This window comes from Carettochelys insculpta, chromosome 9, assembly GCF_033958435.1.
Source record: "Carettochelys insculpta isolate YL-2023 chromosome 9, ASM3395843v1, whole genome shotgun sequence".
Classification (NCBI taxonomy): Eukaryota; Metazoa; Chordata; order Testudines; family Carettochelyidae; genus Carettochelys; species Carettochelys insculpta.
In genome coordinates this window covers 47072752-47099768 of record NC_134145.1, presented here as the reverse complement: position 1 = coordinate 47099768, position 27017 = coordinate 47072752, and the positions used below count along the sequence as shown (strand labels likewise).

The 27017-nt window shown below is 38.6% G+C and overlaps 1 protein-coding gene across 3 annotated transcripts; it reads right to left on the bottom strand.

The window, feature by feature from the left end:
- Positions 1 to 60: 60 nt before the first annotated feature.
- Positions 61 to 26811, bottom strand: ZBTB41 (zinc finger and BTB domain containing 41). 3 transcript variants are annotated; one of them, XM_075003009.1, is made up of 11 exons: positions 26718 to 26811; positions 24538 to 25758; positions 20682 to 20889; positions 20218 to 20287; positions 15464 to 15611; positions 14005 to 14134; positions 11676 to 11771; positions 10644 to 10750; positions 9089 to 9194; positions 8361 to 8449; positions 61 to 7622 (listed from the first exon to the last, which is right to left on the bottom strand). In XM_075003009.1, exons 2-11 carry the CDS (start codon positions 25643 to 25645, stop codon positions 6973 to 6975), a joined length of 2712 nt encoding a protein of 903 aa, XP_074859110.1. In that variant the 5' UTR covers positions 25646 to 25758; positions 26718 to 26811; the 3' UTR covers positions 61 to 6972. The 3 variants fall into 3 exon arrangements, with proteins under 3 accessions (XP_074859110.1, XP_074859112.1, XP_074859111.1); XM_075003011.1 differs by lacking the exon at positions 26718 to 26811 and adding an exon at positions 26624 to 26652; XM_075003010.1 differs by lacking the exon at positions 26718 to 26811 and adding an exon at positions 26153 to 26205.
- Between the last annotated feature and the right edge of the window lie 206 nt (positions 26812 to 27017).

The window sequence follows — 27017 nt, the reverse complement described above, 5'->3', positions numbered from 1 at the left end:
CTAGAATAACGATCTTTCCTGCAAGAAGTGTTGAAATGAAAGCAACATTAGGACAAAGGAACTTTTCATTTTTATTATCCAACAGAATTACAGACCGAATTGTTGTACATTCACAATGCCTTATAGGAGAGCAATTTCTCTTGGGGGTGGCGGGGGGGAGAGACTAACTGTACTTGGACTTCTATCAACCTATACAGGCTGTACCAAAAACACAGTATTTCATATCAGTGACAAAATATTGCAAAAATTTTATATAGAAACAAAGTTTAACATTTTAAACATGGCTTGTTCTGGGGGCCTTCAAACAACTTGAAAATAGTCACCTTTAATGCACTAGTACAGTCATAAACCTATAACCCTTGTTTTATCAAAATGCCTCCCCCCCCCTCCACACTTTAGTGGTAATATTCAATCAATACTTATCCATATTAGCTAGTTAAAGAACAGGTCCATGATGAGATGCTCATAAGATTGAGAGTATTTAGGACAAGGCCAAAATTGACAGCAATCAAAAGTATACAAAGGTTTCCTGCTCCCAAGTACTATACCTATTTCAGAAAGCTAAAGTTGTTGTTCATGTGAGAGCAACTCATAGGCATCTGCATAAAGTAATAACAATTCACAGGTCCATTATGGAAACTGATCTTTGAATTGCTTTTGTTACTTTTACGTTGATATTCTTAAATAGATTCTCCACTCCCACCCCAAAAAATTTAAAAAAGCTCTGATCTATACTATCAACACTATTCTCACAGTTTGTCTGCTTTACATGCAAGCTCTATCTTCAAAAAGGGGGAAAAGATTAGGTTATTCCCAGTCTATAATTATTTTTACACCTCAAAACATTTGAAGAGGTTGTTGACTTGCTCTGGAGAATTATTTTTCAGATATTAACATAAGTGACCCATCTAGAAAATCCTGTTCTCAACAGATTTTACACCAGGACTGATGACTACATTGTATTAGCTTCACATTTTAAAAGAAGTATTTTAAGTTGTTTCTGAAGGGTATTTGACATGATTCTCTCTGAAATTAAAATGATGCAAATTTAAAAATAGAGTAATATTGTGTTCAAGGTACACAACAGTATAATCGAAGCTATACCACTATCACTGTTGCTGCTGTTCAGAATGAGGACAGCCTTGGAAACTGGTACAGTAGGAAAAAGTAGCACTGCACAGAAAGAAGTTCTTTAAAAATTATATAAAATCCATTCAAAAACATGATATACTGGAATAATGAATTGCCCAGTAATATGAGGGAAGCTACATTTTTAGTAAGCTATGTGTTTAGTTAAACAGATATAAATGCAGTAATTTTTACAGCATTACAAAGGAGATTAAGTCTGTGCCAGGAAAGATAATGGACCAAATAATTAAGGAATTCCTCTGCAAACATCTGGAAGAAAGCAAGAGGTAAACTAACAGCCAGCATGGATTTGTAAAGGACATATCATGCCATACTACTTTGATAGCTTTCTTTGATAGGCTAACAAGCCTTGTGGATAAGGGAGAAGCGGTGGATGTGGTACACCTAAACTTTAATAAGACATTTGATATGGTCTTGCATGAGCTTATCAATAAACGGGGCAAATACTTAGATGGGGCTACTATAAGGTGGGTGCATATCTGGCTGGATAACAGTTCATAGAGGATAGTCATTAATAGTTCACGACCATGCTGGAAGGGCATAACAAGTGGAATTCCACAGTGGTCTGTTTAGCGACCAGTTCTGTTAAATATCAACAATTTAGATATTGGCATAGACACAGCATGCTCAGTAAATTTGCAGATGATTCCAACAGGGGAGGGGTTGCAACTGCTTTGGAGGATAGGGTAATCATTCAAAACAATCTGGACAAACTTGAGAGATGGTCTGAAGTAAATAGGAGGAAGTTTAATAAGGTCAAATGCAAAGTACTCCAGTTAGGAAGGCATAATCACTTCACACATAAGCTGTGTCTACACCAACCCCCTCCTTTTGGAGGGAACATGTTAATGAGGGATTTCACAAGATGCTAGTGTGGAAACTCCATGAATATTAGTGCCTCATTAGTATAATAGCCATGCATGATTCAAAAGTGCTGCTTTTGCAATGCATGCTGCCTGTGTACATGGGGCCCTTTCTAAAGGACCTGGTTTTAAAAGACCCTGCCCGTTTGATTTTGGGAAGAACGGGCTTTCAAAATTAGGTGGTCCTTTCAAAAGGCCCCCATCTACACGGGCAGGGTGCATTTAGAAAGCAGCACTTTCAAATCATGTGTGGCTGCCATTATGCTAATGAGAATGCATATTCATGGCAGTGTCTCATTAACATCTTCTGAAATCCCTCATTAACATGTTCCCTCCGAAAGTAGGGGGCTACTGTAGACATGGCCATACAGAATGGGAAGCGACTGTCTAGCAAGGAGTACTGCAGCAAAGGAGCTTAGGCTCATAGTGGACCACAAGCTAACTATAAATCAACAGTGTGGTACTGTTGCAAAGAAGGCAAACATGATTCTGGGATGCATTAACCAGAGTGCTGTGAGCAAGACATGAGACGTTACTCTTCTGCTCTACGCTGTGCTATTAGGCCACAGTTGGAGTATTGTAATTGGGCACCACCTTACAAGAGGTATGTGGAGAAACTGGAAGATGTCCAGAGAAGAGCAACAAGAATAATTAAACGTGTAGAGAACATACACTATGAGGGAACACTGAAAGAACTGGGCTTGTTTAGTTTAGAAAGAGAAGACAGAAGGGACATGATAGCAGTTTACAAGTACCTAAAAGAGTGTTAAAAGGAGGAGGGAGAAAAATTGTTCTTCTGGACCTCTGAGGAGAGGTCAAGGAGCAATGGGCTTAAACTGCAGCAAGGGAAGTTTAGTTTAGACATTAGGAAAAGCTTCCTGTCAGGGTGGTTAAAAATTGGAATAAATTGCTTAGGGAGGTTGTGGAATCTCTATCACTGGAGATATTTAAGAGCAGGTTAGACAGACATCTATCAGAGATGGTACTTGGTCCTAGTGTGAGGGCAGAGGACTGGACTCGATCTCTCAATTCCTTTCCAGTTCTAGTGTTCTGTGATTCTATGAAGATTTATAGAAATATTCACAAAAAGACTTAGGTGACCACAAAGACTCCACTTTTCCTCCAAAACTTTTTGTGGGAGAGAAAAAAAGCTTTTGCCGCTGTTCATTTTTAAAAGAGACCTGCTTCCTCCTTCAGCTTTAATGGTGAGCAGAGTCCATGCTACCACCTTGATGAAGCTTTATTTGTGAAAACTCTCTCAATGCTTATAGAACATTCTCATGTTAAATAGGTACAAATCCATGTGTTTATTGATATGAAAGTCCCATCAGCAAAGGAGCTCCAATCTGCCCAGTCAAGATGGTTCACATTTCTCTCTCAATCCATGCCCTTTTACTCAGAACTAGCGCTCTATCAGGTTGAAGATGATCCATTCGTGCACATAGAATGAAGAACCAGTCCCTAGAGATTTACTTGACTCACATGCAAGTTTACTACTACAAGGGCATAAGAATCAAAACACAGCATATAAAAAAAGTGAAATTATTTTACAATCTAGCACTTTTAAGTTCCCACATGAACTATTTTTTCTCCTTCATTGGCAATGATAGAGCCTGACCAGCAGATAAAGATGCAAACTAATATTGTTAATTGTAAAACTGCACTGAAGAACTACTAAGCCAGCATTTTTAAGAAAGTGTAGTGACTTGGGGTACCCATCTTAAACACCTCTAAAATGTCAAATTGAGCACCCAAGGTCACTAGGCACTTTTGAAAATATTGGCTTTAATGTTTTAATAATTAAACAACGAGTGAGCAGTTAGCACAATCATGACAAACAAAAAGAACACTAGTATATGCTCCAAATTCAGTCTCAACATTTAAATATTGTGAAGTGAGTTCCAGACTGATTTGATTTAAAAAAAAATCAAAAACATGACTACCAAAATTTTTATGCCCATTTCATCCTGTCCTCTATCATTTTAAAGAAAGTCAGTAAATAATGCAAAGTTAGAATGTCAGGACTGTGCACATAGTACTGATATTAGTTTATCTTTAATGGCACAAGTTTTGGAAACACTGGTATGTGTTTTATAAGCAATATGGATGTGCAGAGAAATAAAAACTCCAGTGCTTGCCAACTTCAAAAGTTGAAACAAATAACTATTTTTGTGCATTGGAGTGTAAGTATGGTGGTCGTAACTATTTTTTGCAGAGGTCAAGCAAGATGCACAAGACTTGGTGTGTCCTTTTATAGATGGCATTCAATAGCCTGAATATTGTATAATTAGTTCATTTTTTACTTGACATACATATTATACACACACACACACACACACACACACAGAGCTTCTCATTATGAACATTTTCCAAGTTCATATCTCTAATCTTGCTTTGTTCATATCAAAACAAAACCATTAAACATACTCAGCCCTACTATGGGAACTATATTTTAAAGATCTGTAAGTTTAGGACTTCTATTGTGCTTCTTTGGACAAGTCCTTTTAAAAATAACACATTTAAAATTCTATGCAGGCTAGTATAATGCAAATCTTTGGTGTGACTTATGTGAGAATCAGGCTGAATAGCTTCTACACATTACCAGACTCCAAGCTCTGGCCCCCAACTCTGTAAAGCACTCAAACTCCTCATGGGATGTGATTAGCATTTTACAAGCTAGGATCATTAAGAATTTGTAGCAACAGGATATTTTTTTCAGAAACTATTTATGCACTTACCAAATGCAGAAGTTTAACAGTAATTCACCGTAACAAGTGATTTAGAAATTGGACATACATAGCTTAGAATAATAAAAGTGAGAAAACCAGATCTTTAAGGAATGCAAGGGAAGTTTAATCTAAAATATAATCCTTAATGAGACATAACACACACAACTATGATTCTTCATATTTCCTTTGGCATAAGACTGAGTCTACAACAAGCAAAGTATTATTTTGGCAATGAGGTTGGAAACAGGGTCTTGTGCAGATACAAAAGTCTGTATGTGCATCTGATTCACAATCTGCAAAACTGATCCACAGATATCCATGGATTTGTAGGGATCTAATTAAAAGAGAGTCTGCAGGATTTAATAATTTACATTTTCTAGATGGTGAATGTGATATGATTCCACATTAGTAAAACAATATGTAAACAGAAAAAGAATAGTTAAAGCCCTGACATCTTCTAATCCTTCCTCTTTCTAATTATGTCACTTATACACTATGTATATAATCATAAAACATGGAGAAACAAACCACTTCCTTTCACTTTCTTCCCCCAAACTGAGATTTATAATTGCGGATACCATTACTCTCTTAATAAATTTAAAAAATTACTTTTCTGAAAAGAGCTTTCTACATTACAGGTTGAAACTCCTTCATCCAACATGCTCATCCAGAAATATTCCTCATCTGGCAGGACAAAGGACGTTACTGGACCAGATAGCTGCCACAGGACCCTACCTGCGGGAACCAGCAGCCCTGCAGCCAGAATCAGCTAGGGTGCAGAACCCTGTTGGTAGCCCCATCCGCGGGAAACCCAGCCTGGCTGGGGGAACCCCAGCAGCTCCATGACTGGGAGCTAACTGGGGCAAAGGGAACTCTGGCAGTCTCATGGCAGGGACTCGGAAGGGGCATGGAACCCCACAGCCACGGGCACCTGGCTGGGGCAACCCTGCCAGCTTCACAGTGAGGAGTTGGATGGGGCACAAAGCCCCACTGGCAGCTGCAGTCGCAGGGACCTGTCTGGGACTGGCAGCTCTGCAATAGGGAGCTGGCTGGGGCATGTAGCCCTGCCAGGGCCAGAGGAACCCCAGCAGCCCTGTGGCTAGGAGATGGCTCTGTCATGGAGCCCTGCCAGCAGCCCTGGGGATCCCCTGCCTGGCCAGAGAAACCCAGCTGCCTTACAGGACAGACCCTGGCAGTCCTGCAGCTGGAAGCTGGCTGGGCACTGTGCCCCACTGGCAGCCCTGCAGCCCCGTCACACCAGGGAAGCCCAGCAGCCCTGTCATGGGGGAAGCCATGCAAGTGTGGGGGATCCCCGCCCTCCACCCCCTCCCCCAACCTCCAAGCAGCTGGACTGACCTCCCCTTGTCTCATAAATCCCTTTGTCCAGGACCATTCAGTTCCCAAGGTTTCCAGATGAGGGAGGTACAACCTGCACTTAAACACAGCAGCAATGTGGAAATTGGTACACCAGTGAGGGGTTCAGCTTGGTTTGACTTTGTGCTCATAAACAATTGAGCTATTCCAATCTTTTATTACTGCCTGAGGATCACAACATATTATCTCCATGTCACTCAACCTTTCAAAGTACAAATGTTGGAAGCATTCTAGAAGACTGAACCAAGGTTAAAAGCACACGTATTGTTTCTATTCTCAGACTCATAATCCCACTAAACATATGAATTACTATAAATAATTTAACCAAGTTTATCTGTGATAAAATAATTTTTAATTTAAAATGAGGAATCATCGAGGTTTAGTTTCATGTTCTTTTCCGATCATAACTTGAATGAATTGTCTATAACCTTTAAGTCTTCTAGTATTCGTTCCACTATCCACAGAAAGGTTTATTTGGAAAGGGATATGCAGACAGCCGAACAGTTATTTTTATTAATGGCCAAGTATGGGATTAAAGTGTGCTACAGCTGGCATTCTTAAAAGATATTGGAGAATCTGTTTTCAAAAGGCCTTCTATAAGATATTTAAAAGCCTTTAAAACCACAAGGAACACTATATATATATAGATATATATATAGATATATATAGATATACATATATAGATATTATATATCAAAATGAGTCAATGCTCACATATGTAAACAAATCTCTCTTCTCTTGAACTCAACAAAACAGTTCAGAAGCCTAGAAGTCCAAGTAAATTACAAAACCCAATAGTCATATTGACCTTTCAGTGACTAGTGCCTTAGTAAGTTAGGTGGAATGTTGTGGCCTCATTATGATTGTTCATTATTTGATATATTCTGTACAGTTGGAACTGTATCAAGCCCTAATAAAGTTCCAAGGTAAGACTGGTCTCTAGGATCCAACATTTGCTCAGGTCTGACAGGATGAACTATATTCGTAGGCTGGGGAGTGAGAGTATATTTTTCCAGAAATGCCAGGTCTGTTGCTCGTTGATAATCTGGCTGCTGAGACTCTGAGGGAAGAATGCCATGAGATTGGGGTGAGAGAGAAGTGGTATGTTGTACAAGATCAGCCTGAGATTCTTGCATCTGAACTGGCACCAGGGTTACTGGCACACATACTTCTCTTGGTACATTCTGTAGCATAGTTTTGGCTTTTGGTTCGTAAACTTCAGGCTGTTCCACATACGGTTTAGACTCTGTTTGGAAAACTTTGTCAACAGACGTATACTGTAGCGGCAAGGATATTACCTTTTCCTCAGATGTTACTGTTTCTTCTGCAGCCTTTGTTCCATGCACATGATCAATATGGTATTTCAACTTGTCTTTTCGTTTAAATGTTGCATTGCAATGCTGGCAGTTAAAAGGCCGAGCCTCTGAATGAATAACCATGTGTTTTGTTAATGTCTTCTTAATTCTGAAAGACTGACTACAAATTTGACATTCATATGGTTTCTCACCTGTAGAAGAAAGAGTTGCATTTTATCAATTAATGCTGAAATCAAGTATCACTATGTAGAAATCATGTGTTTGCGGATTAGAGAATATTTGATATATAAAACACAGTTCTCAAAAAGCTGCCTGAGAAAAAAGTGTTTGGCATCTGAGAATACAATTCATCAAGTAAAACCAGAATGTAGTATCAGCATAGCAGTCTCCTCGGATCCAGACAGTTGGGATTTCTAACCAGTGCACATTAAGAGGACTGGTCAATAAATCCAACAAGAAGAAATAACATTTGTGTTACTATACTGTTGTTAAAGAAGCTCAATTTTGCCTTTTTTTGTATCTTTCCAATGAACGATTACTTTCCTGCAGAGAATGCAGAACCGAGTGTTTGAAGACACCAACCACTCTGCAGGGTTACAAACTGAAGTTATGCATTCCCAAGATCTCCAGAGGGTAGGAAAAACATGAGTAAATTTGGTAAGAATACACAGTCAGAAGAACACATGCTAACCAGGAATTCCTCTTCCTCCTAAGGAGGAGCTGATTAATACATTCACATGTCAGTATTCACACTCAGCAAGGGATGGCACAAAACAATCACTAGAAAATTCATGCTCTATCTTGCTACTGTTGCCCTAAAGGTTCACAGAGGCTGAAAAGTTAGAAAAACTCTATCAGTCCTATGCTAATTGAACATTATCTGGCTTCACTCCAATTTGGCAGTAACAGAGTAATAGTTCAAGTTTTACCCGAATGTGTCCTAAAATGCATTTCCAAACTTGATTTCCCTTTAACAACTTTCTTGCAGACATCACACTGATGAAATGTTGCTTTATATCTGTAAAGAAGAAAACATGTTTCCATTAGATCAGGTTTCTCCAAAGTAATCCAATATGTACATTGCTTTTAAAGATTCCACAAACTGCGTAAAGTCACATATTTCTCCCCACCCCCCCGTCTACATTTACATTACAATATAAAATATATCTCGTGAGGACAGACAATTGCATTAAACATCTAATTATCAAAGGGCTATCTATATTATATTCTATATTTAATCTTGCAAACTGAGTTGTCTACTATTTCGCGTTCATACAGCAAATCCATTTTAAATTTCCCATTTGAAACCCAAGTGCGTCTGGGGGAGGCTACTTCAGATCAGCAGTCAAAAATGGCCTTCAGTTTTACAGCACGTTGTGCTACAAAAAGCCTTAAAACGAGTTCATCTTCCTTTTCTCCCAAGATGAAACAAGCAACAGTCACTCTAAGGAATACAAAAGGTCTTGTTTGGATTGTCAAGATGGCTATGATTTCCACATGGCCATTTCAAAACACAGGACTTGGCACTGGCTTTATAAGAACCTTGCCATAATGGAAAAAGGCACAGTATACATATATTATAAATTTATAAAATTTGTCCATTTTCATTTATATAATATGGAAATGTTTACATTTTTAATTTTTAAAAAGTACCTACTTTTGCCACACTTTCTCTCCTAGATGAACACTTTTGTAATGGACAGTTAGGTGGTCTCTGCGGCCAAAACACTTTCCACATTCCTCACACTGATGTGCTTTTTCACCTTTAAAGGAAATCAACAACAAATATAAATTAAGTTTAACAAGAATTTAAGTCTCAGAAAAAGTACAGTCATATTTAGTACAAAGGTCTCCCACATCTCAACAGGATTTTTATATCGCACAACCAAAAGGTCTCCCACATCTCAAAAGGATTTTTATATTGCTCAGAACAAAGATTGCATGACTTTGGGCTGAAAAAAGCAGAGATGTCATTTTTACCCATCTCCTCATTTTTAGTCCCTCATTCCCTGGCCTCTATTTCCTCCTACATTGTAACTAATCTCCGGGGCTGGAATTCGTTACCCCACACAGCCACAAAATGAAGAAGAGAGGCAAGAGAAAGATTGAAAGGTCACCCTTTTTCATGAGACTTGAAGTTTCATCTTTAACAAGCCAAGCTCCAAGAGCCTTGAAAAAGCCTAAGATTTTTTATGTCAGCCTTTTTCTCTTGCAATATCAGTTCAGTAGTTTTAAGAAGTTAGTGCTATATCCAAACGATAATCCTTTTTTCTAATTTTTAATAGTTACTTTTTGTCTTGTTTAAAAAGGTAACTGATGTTTAAAAAGATGTTTCTTGAGTCACCTTGAGATCTTTCACAAAGTGACAGAATATTTCTTCTGATGTATGCAGATGCAGTTTGAACAGTCAAAATATGGTACTTTCTCAACTAAGAGAGGCAAATAGAACAGAAAGGGGATTTTTTTTCATCTGAACTTTCAAAATTGATTTCTTTTATATCATATTAGGGTTTAAAACACTAAATAAGCAGCTATCTTACTCAAAAAAGGGCTCCAAAAGTTAAGCCCTTGATCACTTTTGTATCTTCACCCCATTTTGGAAAGTTATTTTTCACCCTCTGGTGAATCTTTATAATCCCTCTGCAGCAATAAAGAAATCCTCAATGGTTCAAACTTTCTTTCCTCTACAGTATGACCCCTTTCCCATTTGCCTCAAAGTGCAAAACAGGTGGGGGGGGGGGGGGTTTAAAACCTCTCTTTGTTCCAAGTTGATTCTCCCCATATTTAAGATTTCCCAATCACAATAGGGAATTTCAGAAATCCAGACAGTTTACTTTACATTAAAGTGATCAAGGTGCAAACTTCAGCAGAGACTGTGAATGACAGCTTTTTGTACCATGGTGTTAATTTTTCCAATAGCAGCCATTAAAAAAAAATCTTAACTCAAAAATCCTCTTATCACATTTGCTTTTTTTAAATACATAAATCAATAGTTACATCATTTGACTGTCCCTCAGCTCTCTGTGTTAACACAGAGGATACATTAGACTGTTAAACTTTGCAAATGCTTGAAGAGATAAATAGTCCTTACCTTAGGACACAAAGTGAAAACATTTGTAACAGACATATACTCATATTAAAAACATTTAAAAATATTAAGCATTAATTTTTTGTTCACTCAGATATTTCGATCAAACTTCCAGCCTACCTACCTGAGTGTATTTTTTTGTGTTTTGTTAGATGGTCATGCCGAATAAATGTTTTCCCACATTCTTCACATTCATACCTTTTGTCATTATGGTGAACTCTTAGATGAAGTCTGTATTAAGACAGAGATAAATGTATGTCAGTGTTGAAGTTTAACATTTGTATGGTCATGGGGTGGGAAAGAGTGTGCAGAACTTCCTCCAGCCAGGCATAAAATCTCAGGGCGAGTTTGACCTGGCCCTGGATACAGTACAAGGAAAGAGGAAGTAGCAACCTCCCCAACCCAGCCAGGACTAGAAGCTGAGCTCAGCTCAGGACAGGAGCCACCAGCTGCATCTTCCCCAGTCCAGCCTCCTCTCCCACAGTGATTTACTTCTCTGCCAGCTGCCCTAGATGCCCACAATAGTACAGGAAAGGCTGCATGACCACTCTTGTGGCTTCCTAAGAATCATTTTTCTGCCAGTTAGCGAAGAAATCTGAAAGGGACATTGCCCCAGCACTATTCTTTACTTGTAAAACTAAGCAAACCTGATATGGACATCATTGAGAACACAGGACTTTTTAAGAATAACTTCGCCTTAATAAAAATTAATAAAGAAACTGAATTATGCTACTTGTTATGCTTCCCCCTGCCCCGCCTCAAACACTACTTATTCAAAGTTGGCAGACAGTCTAGAAGTCAACTTTGATGTAAACTGTATTACAGCTGAGGAACAGAACAATGCAAACATTTTGTTTCTTGATGTTTGTCTTTCCAACTGCTGATATTTTTAGTATTTGAAAGGGATTCTGTCCAAGTAATTTAAGTCTTAAATTTAGACAATTCTAAAAAAAAAACCATTTTCCACACCAATATCAATCTAAATTCCCAAAGTTTCTTTAAATTAAAAAACAGTTTTGAAAAATAATGTTTATTAGTGTTGGAAACCCAAATCAAAACATCAATTCAAGATGTGTGGGCAAAGATGAAACACCGATTACCAATGATAAGGTGATAGCTTAATCTTTTTAGACAGAATCAGAATCTGCTTCATTACCTGTAGGAACTTCCATGCCGAAAGCTCTGCCCACAAATACTACAAAGATGAGGCTTCTCCCCACTATGAATTCTCATATGTTCTTTCAAAGTTGTTCTAGGTTTAAAAAAAAAGGCAATATTTTAGAAACTCAGCATTAATACTGTTTTCAAAGATTTAAAAGAAAATACTGTTCTCTACCAAAAGTGATGCATCAGGATTAAACAGAGGATTTTGTTTCAAATTACAAAAGTTTGTATCAAATTACATAAAACCATGAACAAATAAACTTCCTAAATTTCATTCATCATGTATAGTTTTACTGCCACCGTCTGAAAACAAGATGCTCTCAAAGATGCACAATGCACACAAATGCTTGTTGTTTTAAGTCAGACACCAAAATGCCTGCAACAAACTCCATAACCAACTGTCCACACATCTACCCCAGCAACATCACAGGACCTAATCACATCATCGATACTATCAAAGGCTCATTCACCTACACATCTACTAATGTCATATATGATATTATGTGCCAGGAATGGCCCTTTGCCATGTACAATGGACAAACTGGATTATCTCTATGCAACAGAATAAATGGACACAAATCTGACATCAAGAACAGTAACATAGTAACCGGGGGGAAACATTTTAACCTCCCTGGACACACAGTTACATATTTGAAATTTGCCATCCTCCAGCAAAAAACTTCAACAGGAAACAGCTAAACTGGAATACATATGCAAATCTGACACCATCAAAATGGGTCTGAATAGAGAATGGGAATGATACGCATATTAGTATAAGCAATTTTCCACTTTAGTTATTCTAACCTTATCTACAACTACCAAGATTGAACTACCAAGCTCTGATGTAACACTCCCATCATCTGTGTTTTCCTGTTCTCTTTCTTTCCTTTCATGCATCTGAAGAAGTGAGTTACAATGCATGAAAGTTTATGCCATAATAAAATTGTTAGTCCTTCAGGTGCCATTGGACTCTTTGTTGTTTTTGCTGAAATATGCTAACACAGCTACCTCTAAAAAATTTTAAATTAGTACCCTAGATGTTACCAATACTAAGTAGAATGTTTTGTTAGAAACAGTGAAGTTCTGTTCTCCAGTACTCAATTAACCAGTATTTCTGAATCTTCCAATACAAATCTTCACTCTAATAACCAGGATTAATATATTGCCCAGCAAGTTGTGTAATTGCATATTCTACATTTTACTTTTATGGAAAAGAGGCAAAAGACAAGTTAGCAAGCTGAAAGAGCCATTAGTGAGGGACCTAGTCAAAAGGTTTTCTGGAAATCTTAGTACACTATATCCACTGGAACCCGCTTGTCCACATGCCTGTTGACAGACTTAGAGAATTCTAGTAGATTGGTGAAGCATGATTTCCCTTTATAGAAACCATATTGACTTCTCTCCCCAGCCTCCCCTCCCCCAAACATATTCTGCTCTTTACTTCATTTTCAACAAATTTGCCTCCTACTAAAATTAGCCTTACCAGCCTGTAATTGCCAGGATCACCTGTACAGCCTTTTTTTAAAACTGGTGACACATTAGCTATCGTCCAGTTATTTGGTACAGATGATGATTTAAAGGCTAGATTACAAACCGTTGTTATTTAGTAGTTCCGCAATTACACATTTGAGTTCTTTTAGAACTTTTGAGTGACAGCCATCTAGTCCTGGTGACTTCTTACTGTTTAGTTTATCAATTTGTTCTAAAACCTCCTCTAATGACAAGTCAATCCAGGATATTTCCTCAGGTTTGCCCCTTAAGAAGAATGGCTCAGGTTCAGGAATCTCCCTCAGATCCTCAGCCATGAAGACCGATGCAAGAATTCATTTAGTTTCTCCACAGTAACCTTATCATCCTTGAGTGCTCCTTTACCATGTTAACCATCCAGGCTCCCTGCTTCAGATGTACTTTAAAATTTTGCCATTTCTTGGAGTTTTTGCCCAGCTTTTTTATTATTATTATTATTTAATTCCTATTATTCTCAGCAAAGCTCTTGTTGCAGAAAAATCACATTCCCTCTTCAATTATACAGGCAGTGAAGTATGTCACAATAGAGCAAATTTGAATACAGCTAAAAGAATTCCCCAATAATCCTCTATATTTGGTGTTTTGCAGTCAGTTGATCACCTTTGCCCTCCATTCTCATACATAAATTGTACCATAAATACGTATGTCCATAGTGCATAGCAGACACACAGCTTCTTTGATACACTGGCTTACCAAACCTCTGAAAATAACTGATTTCATAAATTCAAATATATTAACATGCAATTTTAATGTAGAAAGTAATGCCAAGTCTTGATTGAAATATTCCTTCTTACCTTTCTCTGACTGATTTTCCACATATGAAACACACCCATTTTCTCTTTCCTCCATGAGTACACTCTATATGGCGTTTTAGATTTCTAGTATCATTGAACTGACGACCACAAATATCACATGGGAAAGGGCCTGAAAGGAAATAACCAGAACTGCTAGTAGTTGAGATTAATTACAGAGTCAAACACATGTATATTTTGAGTCAGTGATGCATTCCCTAACCAAGATGCAGGACAAAAATACTAGTTTAATGAACTGATTTACACATTTTTTCCATATGAGAAAATACTCAAATGTTTAAATTTTACAATCTGCCAACAAAATTTAAATTAGATAGCCCAAAGGTCTAAGCTTATTAATTTAGAACTAATCATATACCAGGATGTGAACCCACCTGTATTCTTCTAAAACTAAATTCTGACCACCAGAACCACCATCACCAGTCATCCCTCCTTTCTAGAAAAAGCCTGAGAGAATCCACAGATCTTCGGCATGAACAAGAAGTCAACAAAACTAGTCTTTGGCAACCCAGTGTTAATCAGACTCTATACTCTATGACCTGTTTACTGAAGATATCCCTGGTTTAGCAGAGGTCTGCTATAGCAATTGCTTCACAGTGTCTAGGGGTGCAATTCCCAACTAAAAGAGATATACCTACAGTCGCTCTGATCCCTGCAGCAGAAGCAGGATGCTGGCAGAAGTATAAGCCTATGAAATTGGATGGTATGCATCTGGGATAGCTAGCCTCTCCCGCCCTTTGTATTGTTTTGACTACAATCTATTCACTGAAATCTATAAAGCTCAATGAAAGCTAGTGGAAGTATAGCACCTCAAATTGGGAATCACATCTGCAGCTCAAAGTGTAAAAGTACTCTTTCCATCTCAGCTGATGTGGTATAAGAAAATTAGTGCAAGAGGCCAAACAGTTCATAATAATTTCAATACTGTTAGAAATTTATATTCATCTTATTTTTCAGGTTTGTTTTATTAGTTTCCAGACTCATGGGATATTTCTCCCTCATAGTTTTATCTGTTTGTAGAATTGTGCTGCCTAACAATCATTAAATGTATTGGCAATATACATACTTTGTGAGTAAGTATGGTTAAAGGACGGGTTTGTTCACCAGAATTTTCCAGTCAGTTAGTTCAAACATGACACAGCTATTTGGATGCATGTTTTTAAATTATTATTGCAGTTTAAAGAAAAAATAAATAATGTCAACCTATTGTTCTTTTTGAAAACTTGCTAAAACTTTTCAGAAATCTAGTAAAATATTTTCCCTTGTTTCTACTAACTATCAAACTCAGTGCTCATTGGAAGACTTTTACTTCAAATCTATTGGTCACGTGTCAGAATAATAAATAAAAATAATAATAAATAAAAAATAATAAACCGTTTTGTTAGTCTTTAAAGTGCTACTCGACTGCTTTTTGTTTTGATGTAAAAGGAGGTTTTTATACCAAGATGGAATTTTTCTTGATGCTTCAGTCTTGCAAACCGCGATTTGAAGTGCTCGTCACAATAGGTACATTTGAAGGGTTTATCCTGAGTATGAAGAATCATATGTTCTTCCAAATGGGGTCTCCGAGCAAAAGATTTCTTACAAATCTAAAATGACAAATACTTAATCAAACATTAGGTAGAGACAAACACAGGACTATTTTTTAAAGTTTCTATAACCTCTTTAAAAATACCACAAATCACTGGGGGCGGGGAAGGGGGCGAGAGGGAGAGAGACAAATCACACAGACAAAACTTTCAAACTCATTTTCACTTTGGCTGCATCTTATACTAGCAAGGTCTTCCGAAACAGTTTTTGAAAGAAGGAGCTCCTCCGAAATATTCAGCAGAGCTTCCACACACAAGAGGCATTCTTTCTAAACAAAACTGAAAGAACATAGCACTCCTTTTGAAAGTGCTCTTCTGCTCCCAGATCAGGAAGAGCGCCTTCTTTTGAAAAAAGAAAAAAAAAATTATGTGTAGATGCTCCACAGGCCCTTTTTTTCAAAACAGCAGTCCTCGTGGCACCTGATTTTTCAATGTCTGGCCTGGTCTTTTGAAAGAGCGGAGGCTGTGTGAACACTCTCTTTCAAAAGAGGAGATCACTCTCTTGATCCACTTTTTTGTGTGTGAACGCTCTATTTCAATAGAAGTTCTTTCAGAAGAGATCTTTTGGGCTTCTTTCAAAAGATCGCTGTAGTGTAGACATACTCTTGATACCCAAGTAAAGTAATTCAAATCCAAGAACAAGAAACTTCAGCAGTTGTGAAAATTAGATAGCTCAGCCTGCCTATACATGGGCTTGGTAGAATTACATTTTTTTAAAAACAGTTATGTATTTGAATGCTAAAGGATAAAACATAGCGTTTATTTGATGTATTTAGATTTTTAATCGATTTAATTTTTTACAATTGCACAAAAATATGGGTTTTAAACAGTTAGATTTTTATCAACTAATTTTCGACAGTTGTAGGAAATTATGGATGTCAAACAATTATTTCAGGATACATCTGAACCTCTGTACTACAGGTATCCGTAACCAAGAATATCCACAGTGAAGACTGTCAGGAGGAGGAAACAGTTCTGTACTATGCCACCCCCGTCCCCTACTCACCCTCCACCATGAGCTGGAGGAACAGCAGTGCAATGACATTTCCCCTGACACTTTTCCCCACCTTTCAGTGGCAGAGTGCCCCTAGGAGTGGGGTGCCAGATAAGCACCCTGCCCTCGTCCTTCTCACATCCAAACCCTACAGCACTCTCCCTGGCCAGGTAAATTCTTTAATCCATCATATCTATTTCACAGGGCATATCTAAACTTGGGAACAAAGTCAAATTTGTTAAAGTCAGCCTTTTAACCCTAGATTTTTATAAAGTTGAAGTTGAGTGTCCACACTTGCTCACATAGGCCATTTCTACACAGCTAATACACGGAGTGAAAAATGAAGAACGGTCTTCCGGACTCCAAATCACGTCACGTTATGCTAATGAGGCGTGGGGAATTTGCATTTGTGCCTCATTAGCATCTTTCGCTCCATGTATTAGCATTCCACTTCTGAAGGAAGTGGCCTGTGTAGAAACAGCCACAGTCAACGTCGTGGGTCCTCACAAGGTAACTGAAGACCGCCTGTAGAAGCAGTGCATTGTGGGCACCCATCCCACAATTCCTGCAGACCCATTGCATTTTGGGATTTTGTGCTGGTATCTTGTGGGGTAAAAAAAAAGTCACTGCAAGTGGTTTTGGGTTTCTGATGTCATCATCCCAGAATGCATTTCCCTCACTTCCACCTTCCCACTGAAAACAAATGCATTTTTCACACTTTTTTTATACTGATTGCCAACCATCATTACAAACACTAACATTGATCCCAGAACACTTCAAAGCTTGGTGCAGTGTTTTGTGCTCATTTCTCACACTGACAGTACTGCCTATGCAGTATGAGCTCATCGCTGCCAGGGACACTGAGAGACGTCAAGATCTGGAAAAAACAACTGTGGAATTTTCGGCATTACTGGAAAAAACTGTACAGCATAGACCATAGGTTCTGGAGCCATGAAACCAGCTCAGACTGGTGGGATCATATTGTTTTGCCCTCATGGGATGATCAGCAGTAGCTGCAAAACTTCTGCATGCATAAGGCCCCTTTCTAGGAACTTTGTGAACTGCTGTCTCCAGCCCTGAAGCGCAGCAATATTAGCATAAGACCTGCTTTGACAGTTGAGAAGCATGTGGTAATTGTTCTGTGGAAGTTTGCAACACCAGACAGCTACCAGTCAATGGAAAATCAATTTGGAGTGGGCAAATCTACAGTGGGGGCTATTGTCATCCAGGTAACCAAGGTGATCAACAGACTTCTCCTGCAGAAGACAGTGAGTCTGTGAAATGTATAGCAGATAGTGGATGGATTTGCTGCAAGGGGGTTCCCAAGCAAGTGCCATTAGAATCAACTTTTTTTTTAAATTTAACAGTTGGCTATGGGATTTGTAAAGAGCTGTATGTTTCATCTAAAAGCTGAATTTTCTGTCACATAATGCCCCTCGCCAAGGTATACAACCTGCATGCTACCATCAATCTCAGCCTTGACAATTCTACACAAAAAATACATTTCCTGGATACCACAGTACAAATCACTGATGGCCACATCATCACCACTCTGTATTGGAAACCCACTGACTGCTACACTTACCTACGTGTCTCAAGCTTCCATCCAGCACACACCACATGATCCATTGTTTACAGTCAAGCTCTTAGTTACAATCACATCTGCTCTGATCCTACTGAGAGATTGAAGACTTCAAGACCTCTACCAAGTATTTATAAAACTCCATTACCCACCGGCAGAAGTGGGGGGGGGGGGAAAACAAATTGACAGGGTCAGACAAATACCCAGAAACCAGCTACTTCTAGATAGGCCCCAGAAGATCAATAACAGAATACCACTTGTCATCACCTATAGTCCCCAGCTCAAACCCCTACTGACAGGCCTGTTCTGTTCTATAGACATCCTCCTAACCTAAGAAAGATTCTCACCAGCAATCACAGGCTACACCACAGTAATACTAATTCTGGAACTTTTCCCTGCTGCCAACTTTGTCCACATATTTATTCTGGGGATACCATCACTGGACCTAACCACTTTAGTTACAAGATCAAAGGCACATTCTCATGCACTTCCAGCAATATTACATATGCCATTACGTGCTAACAATGCCCTGCCACTATATATATTGGACAGACAGGGCAAAACCTTCACCAAAGAATAAATGGACACAGAGCAGACATCAAGAAACTCAATACACATCAGCCGGTCAGTGAACACTTCAATGGAGTGGGTCTGTTAAAGACCTGAGAATTTGTGTCCTAGAGCACAGAGGATTTAAAAATGGATCACAGCGAGAAATTTGTGAATTGGAATTCATATTCAAATTTGACACACTAACATGTGGTATGAACAGAGACATCAACTACCTCACACGTTACAAGGACTGCTTCCCTTCCTTTGATGCTCGTAATTATCTCAGGAAGGACACTTAACATCCCACCTTCCCTCAGCTCCCTCCTTCAATCCTATGTACATGATTTGCCAGTTTTTATTGCAATTTTTTTTTGGTCCTTTCTACTTATAAAAGTCAGTCTGCATTAGAAATGAGATTGATCTGATGACATGGGTCTGTCCCATGAAAGCGCAGCACCAAATAAATCATTTTGTTAGTCTTTAAAATGCTACATTTCTGCTGTTTTATTCTGACTGTGGTCTTTCAAACATTTTTGCATCTTCCTCATGGTAACGTCATCTACGTCACATTTCCATAGTTTAGGTGAACACAGCTGAAATTGTGTAAAAACTGTTACCAAAAAAAAAAAAAAACCCAAACAAAAAAACCAAGATACATAAAGAGCCCTGCGCAGATACAAATTTTATATTCTCTTCCTCAAAAAACATTTGTTGACATCTGCATCCATATTTGTGGATGCAGATACCAACAAATTTGCAGTACTCTTGAGATACATCATGTCTACAGCCTTCCTCCTATCCACTAGGCCAGTAATCTTGTCAAAGAGGATAACGGATCAATTTAGTAGTATTTTTCTTGAGTTGCTAACTGTTCCTTGTGACCCTTTTACCCCCAAGTGCTTACAAACTAAAAGTTTGTTCGAAGATCTTTCCAGTCATAGAAGTTAAGCTGACTGGTGTGTAATTTCCCCAATCTCCTCTTTATTAAGGTAATATTCTCAGTAAGTGAAATGTATAAAACTATATTTTAACAATTTTAACAGATGCAGCTACTTTATAAAATTACTCTGTTATTTTCTGTACAGGCAAAGAGTGTTATGCACACACTCATAGAATCCTAGGGCTGGAAGAAACCGCAGGAGATCATCAAGTCTAGGCCCCTGCCCAAAGCAGGATCAACCTTAACTAAATCATCCCACCCAGGACTTTGTCAAACCAGGACTCAAAAACCTCTAATAATGGAGATTCCACCACCTCTCTAGGTAAAATGCAACATTTAAGAATATTAAACTGATCAACACAAATATGAACTTTCACTATGGCATATACAGCTTATTGAGACTTCAGATGACTAGCGCAATGAAAATAAAATACACATTAAGCCAAGTAATTTCTGTATAAACCAATTTACAAAAAATCCCAATAGAAAAAACTTCCAGTTTATTTAATTTTTTGGTAAAAGTCAAAGTAATGCTTACATCACATTTCCAACCTTCACTCTTTGTCTTTCTAATGGAAAGAAATTCTTGTACATTCTCTGGATGAAATCTAGAAGTGAAAATGAGTAACGTTAAACTATAAATTTCTTAGCTGTTATGTTATTTATAGTAACATGTTAGCATAGCACGCAGTGCCAGCGTACCATCCTCTTCTCATTTCAAAGTCTACTTATCTCCACATTTGACAAACCTTTTTTTAAAGCGTAGCTTTTGTTCAAGTATGCAGCATGTGAAATATTTATTTCTTGAGATGCACCTGATGAATCTAAGATTTAACATGCATATTTATCTTCATTCACTAGGGGAGATACATCATTGCTACCAAAACCAGTGCTGCCCCTGCATCTATGTAAACTTTTTCCATTTTCCAAGTGCTGTACAAGCTTTGGGGCTGTAACATACATTATGTGGAAGTATAACAGATATTCTTCACTCATACTTACCTCTTCACATGTTTTGCTAGGGTCTTTTTGCTTGCATGCAGTTTATTGCAGTACGGACATTTGTGCTCCTTCTTATGAAATTCTGTTTCATTATTGTGTTTCTTTCTGTGAACTGTCAGGTTAGATTTTGTGGAATAGCGCTGATGACAAATATCACACTCGAAGGGCTTCTCACCTGTGTGCACACGGCTATGGATCTCAAGTTTCCCTACAAAATAAGATAGTTTAATGTAGAACAATCATCTGCTATAGACAGCTTAAAAGCATAAACTGACGGCAACTAACATACATTCTTTACTGTCTTCAGTGCAGTTTTATTTCTGCTAGAATCCCCACGCAGTATTTTGAAGCTTAAAAGAATATGAGCCTTACAGAGTTGCAATTTGGAGCACACAAACCAGGGGTCAAGGCCTTGTACAGTACATACACTAAACACTTTTAGCCAACCTTCCAGAAGTCTAGGCATATTCCATATACACACGACCAATTATTTTAGAGTTTCATTGGATGATTTATAGAGATCATGTAAAAAATCAACTAAAGGTTCCCAAAATAAATATTTACTGTTTTTAAAATGTTTTATTTTTACATCATATATATTGCTACCACATCTTGTGCACATAGGCCTACATACTCATCTCAGCAAAAAACTCCCTATCCTAAAGAAATAAGAGATGTATTACTTTTTTAAATTATCCAGCCTACAAACACCTCTTTTAGAACAGGAAGCAGCTTGGAAACTTAAAAAGTAGAACTTCATTTTATTTATTTTGGTATAATCAAAGACTAAAGTAGATTCAGATGCTCATACTCCCCCATGATTAGGGATCCAAGGCATTACAGGCTGAATCTCTTATCTGGAACTCTCTTGTCGCTCAACATCTGTAATCTGGCATAATTTTAATTAGTTAGACAACCACTTATCATGGGTGTGGCCAAGCTTCATGTGGTCCCATAAAGTTTGTGTGCAGTCACCAGTCTTGGCTCTCAGTGTTCTGTGCTATTATTTAGGTCTAATTTACCCCCAAATGTCTTCTAAGAGCCCAATAACCAGTGAAAATGTTGGTAATGTGCTACAAAACATTGATTTCCCATGGTTCGACAAATTCTCATCCAGCACCGGTTAAGTCCCAAGAGTACCAGACAAGAGAGGTTCAACCTGTACAACAAGAATCTCTGCCCCATTTCTTCTACACTATTATTCACAGCTTGACTAAAATTGGACCCCAATCCTGCAACATGGGTCTGCACTTGGATTGGAAGGTGGTTTATTTCTTTGTAAAGACACCTACAAGTTATGTCTGAACACTCTATAAACAAGGAAAGTGTACTACGGATATTAAAATAACCAATGGAAGATGGACTTATTTCTCCATCCACTCCTTCTCCCTGGGCCCCCTTTTAAAAAACACAAGTTCTGTGGCTCTATATTACAAGAGTACAAAGAGAAAAAAAGTTTGACTTTGTACTATTACTCAAAATACTTCATTTAAAAATTCAGACTATTAGCCTCCGTAATCTGAATTTTCAATATCAAAAAAATCCTAGCAACAGTTATCAAATTCAGAGAGTATTCCACAACGTTTTACTTTAAAAGAGAGAGATCTCACCTTTTTTAATGTTGAATAGTTATTACTATATTATCTGTGACCTTGGACAACTCATTTCACCTCTGCCTCAGTATCCCCATCTGTAAAATGTGGATAATACTACTTACCAGATTGTCATTAGGATCAACTAGTTAATGCTTGTACAGTGCTTTGCAGATGAATAGCACTATATTATCAGCCAAATACTTGATAGCTTTTACAAAGTTTTGCTACAAGAAAGGTCTGGAACCAAAAATAGTTCCCTGCCTTAATGATTAAATTAAAATACCATCAGATCAAGCTTGCCAATTTCCCCTATAATATAGGCATCTAAACACATAAATCAGCTTCTCTTTTCCCTTATAATGACTACAAATTCTAAGATCTCAGGATGACAAAAATATACAGTGGTAGTGTTACAATGGTATTAAAAAGAGCCCGATCTTGGGACGTGCTGCTCTAGTAACTTCCACAATCAGCTGAGGCTCAGTGCCTCTTAACTGAAGCCTAGAAATACATTAACAGTCTCAGCTGAAGAGAAATGTACCTATGGAAAAGAAAATACGAAGAGGTAAATGTGAATAAGGCATGCACCATTTAAACCTCAGATTAGAAAGATAGTGGGAAAGCTGTGGGTATGTACTGAAGCAGTATCTTAATACTCTGAGGAACATTTATCACACCTAACAAGAATATAACACAATTAAAGAACTTTAACCTGGCTTTGTAAAAGGAGTCTTAATTTATCCCTTAATTTCAGCCAGCACATCCCTCAGCAAGTGTTATAAAATTAAATTTGACAATAAAATGTGTGTGTATTGTGACTTGTACATAAAAATGTATTAGACTAATTTCTATTACTAGAGATCCGTATAAGAAAAGTTCTGCCTTCAGATCAACAAAATTAGAACTTACTAATGGCAAGATCATTTAAAATTGCAATAAAACCTAATTTAAATCTAGAAGTGAGTTTAGTATTATTCTATTTGGTATGTAAACATGTCAAACATCTTATAAAATTATTACATTTGTATTCATATACTAGGCTTATTTTGAAACAGTAAACTGACACAATGAGAATTTAGCAGAAAGACAGAAAAAAATTAAATGAAAACTGATGAATTAGCTATATAAGACAGAAGGAGAGGGGTGGCAAAGGGGAGGAGGGGGGAAAATTACTTACTGCAAGTGTCTATAAACTTAATTTTCTTCCCCCTCCATCGTCTTCATCTGTCCTATGTAGCTGATTTCTCAGTTTTCATTTAATTTGTCTCTATCTGTTAAATTCTCATTGTGTCAGTTTACTTTTATCAAAATTTCCAGATCTGAAGAAGCATGTCTGTGCCACGAAAGCTCATCACTTAATAAGTTAGTTGGTCTTTTAAGTGCTACAGACTGCTTTTTTGTTTCATGAAGATACACACTAACACAGCTACCTCTCTATGATTAACTACATAGATAAGTGTTTTCATAATCAGGAAGTTGTGTGTTGCGGATACAGTGCTATCACAAGAAATAATTGTTTTAAGATACTATAACTTAAACAGAAGTCAGCTGCCTTAATCAGATAAAGTTGGACAGTTTGGTGAGAAGTCAAGCCCATGTTTCAGACTTTTTACAAACTACATTACATTCTACTAGACTATACTGCACTCTGTTGAAGCTTCTTTCTTAACTAAGCAATGGAACCAAGGTCGAGTGGGGGAGAAGAGAAAAATTTGACATTTGCAGGATTAATAAAAATAGCACTTATTAATTCACTTCCTAGTTTTAGTGCTAAAGCAATCATTTCTAATTTTCAAGATCTACAACAGGTGTCAACAACTTTTCCAAAGCAGTGTGCTGAAATTTGACCTTTGTGTGTAGTCTGAGTGCTAGTGATACTTTCAAAAGTCACTTAAGTCCTTCTTACAACAGCTTCATCAATCAATAAATTAAGATGCACAGCTTTACTATTTAGATAGTGGTTGGTAGCACGAGCTGGTCTTTTGTTACTCCACAAGCAGCATGGCTTTGAGCAAGCTCCCAGTTGCATGGGGAGGAGGGGTAGGACGGAGCTCCTGCCTCTTGTACTGATGAAAATCAGTTTGTGTGGCACTCTTGGCACCCATGCTGGGGATTGCTGACCCCAATCTATAAGAACTGGCACTTCATACTAAATTTTAGCAGACAGAAACACCAATTGTTTACAAAAGTCAAAATGACTATTTCCCACCTGCAAGTAACATGGAGAAAAGAGGAAGGAGGCAAACTTTAATTGTTCTTACCTGTTCGATCAAATGTTTTGTCACACTTGGGACACTGCAACAGTTTTTTGCCACTACTCTGAATGATGACTGGACCTAAGCCTTCAGAAATATTTCTTCCTGAATCAGCTGGCTCAGGACTTGCTTCAATGTCATCTTTATTTTGCTCTTCAGTCTCAGAATCTTCTTCAGATATTTCTTCTTCCTGACCCTCTTCATCTGCATTGCACTCACTTCCACTATTTTCAAATTCATTTTTAACAGGTGTTTCTCTCTCAGAATGGCCTTTATGTAAGTTGCTGTCAGACACATCACTGCTTTCATTATCACTATTATGAAACTTAGGAGGACATTTACGATTCCTTGCAGATCTTCGGGTAGAAAAGTCTGCTTTCTCAACCATTTTTAACCCATGATTTTTTTCCAGTGGACAGGATCTGTGAGCTTTCACCAAGTGGTTTTCTAAGGATTTCTTGTAGCAGAACTTCCGACTACAAAAAGTGCACTGGTGGCTATATGATAGTTTTCCAGTCAATTCACTGTCAGTTTCAGCTGGTACTGTGTTTTCAGTTACCACTTCAGATTGTATGCTGGAAATATTTTCATTAGTGAGCAGTTTCACAGCATCTATAATGTCTAAAAATTTTGCTGCTTCCAACACTAAAGGGATTTCATTTTTATACACCAAAAACTCAGAAGTATACAAAAACTCAAGCAAATGCTCAAAAACAGTATGAGTTACATGATCCAGTGTGACAACATCTGTGCTTGGGTTTTTGCTCAAGCAAGCATGAAAATAACTACTGCCAACAGCTACAACAACTTTGTGTGCATTAAATTCTTTCCCTTCTACTATTATAAGTAAGTCACAAAAAGAAGGTTGCTTCTGTCTATCATCATTTAAATATTTAAGTAGATTCTTATTATACTGCAGTGAACTTAAGAGTTTTCTTCCTTCTGGTGATGGAGGAAGTTCTTGGGAACTCTCAAATTGGTCTGCAATAGCTACTTCTACAGATTTTGTGGTGTCTTGGTTAGACTCTACAAGAATCCCATCAGAAATATTTTTCTCATGACCAAGATGTATATGTTCATTTAGATTTCCAGGGAGCTTTCTCCTTTTCTTCATTTCAATAATGCACTTTTAATATCAGAAACTTCATAAACAACTTGAACGATTTATGGTGAAGCACAAGTTCACTGCTGAAATTTTTAACAGCTTGATCAGAATACTTTCATAATCTGCAAAGAATATTAAGAATAATTATACGAGGGACAATAGTATGTCCTTTCCACAATCTTTACTTACTTTTAGTGGGGTTTGCACACTTTAATCATTTACTAAATTATTAAAACTTATGCTCCTCTCTTTCTATCATGTAACATTGCTGTGCACTGACAGAAGAAAGCATATGGCACATCTGTTTATTAAGCAATAGAACAGTGTACTCCTATCATTTGTGAAATGCCCTGAGACAAATCCAAGATACTATTCTTAAAGATATTTGTTCTGCTCTTTCTAAAATCTTTTTCAGAATCAGAACAATATTAAAAACAAAGCTCAACATGAAGATCAAATATTGTCCTCGTTAATTGTGCATTTCTCACACTGATGTTGACAGCGTGACTAACTCACCGAGTTCCATAAGGCTGCATTCAGGCTGAGGCCAATCACGTATTCTATGCTCAGTACTTTAGTCTCTTAATGACATTCTTACTGGGGAGTTTTGTACTCCTGCACAAGAGCAGCGTGGGACTTCCTGTGCGGCTCAGCGAGATTTCGGGTGCCAGAACGTTTTGCCTCCAAATGCCAGACACCCAACCGCTCACGTCCCTGCTTCGGCCCAGGACGCGGGGAGCAACCTCGCGTGCTGGAGCCTCTCTGGCTCTTCACACTCAAGAGACCGGCTGGGGTCACATACGCACGGTCCCCAAGGACAGGGGGCCCTTCACCTCATCTCCTGGCAGCCCTGACAGCATCAAAGGAGGGACGGGAGCGCCCTGCTCCCGGGCCTGGGAAGGGTCCCCCATTTCCCTGCTCCACCGCCTGGGAATAAAAGGAGGGTTCCGGGCACGGGCACCCCCACCAGGCCGTGGGCTCACCCACCCCGCCAAACACGGCGACACTCCAGCCACGGGGGGGCGAAGAGCCTCACCGCCACCCTGTCCGCAGGATCCGCTGCCGAAACGCCCTCACACACCTGACCGGGCCGGGCGCTCACTCGCCATCCTCGCCTGTCAGTCGCTCAACACCACCGCTGAGCTCGCACCCAGAGCCACCTCCCCCACTTCCGGGTTCCGGCGCGCCTGTGTCAGACGCAGCCTCGCTCTGGCAGCCGGAAGGCTGGGCTGAAGCTGCCCGTCGGCGCACGCACCGGGAGCGGTCTGGCGCAGCCTTGGGACGCGTGGTGCCTGGGTTCGCGGCCCAGGACCCAGCCTTGGGGAGAGGCGCGCGCAGGGACTCGGGCGCGGCGTTCTGAGGCCCTAGGGCTGTGTGTGGG

Coding starts and splice junctions, on each gene's coding strand:
- ZBTB41 (XM_075003009.1), bottom strand. CDS start 25,645: ATGAAGAAAAGGAGAAAGCTCCCTGGAAATCTAAATGAACATATACAT. Junction 10,751..11,675: donor CGGCATGGAAGTTCCTACAG/GTAATGAAGCAG, acceptor GTCTTAATACAG/ACTTCATCTAAGAGTTCACC. Junction 8,450..9,088: donor GGAGAGAAAGTGTGGCAAAA/GTAGGTACTTTT, acceptor TCTTCTTTACAG/ATATAAAGCAACATTTCATC.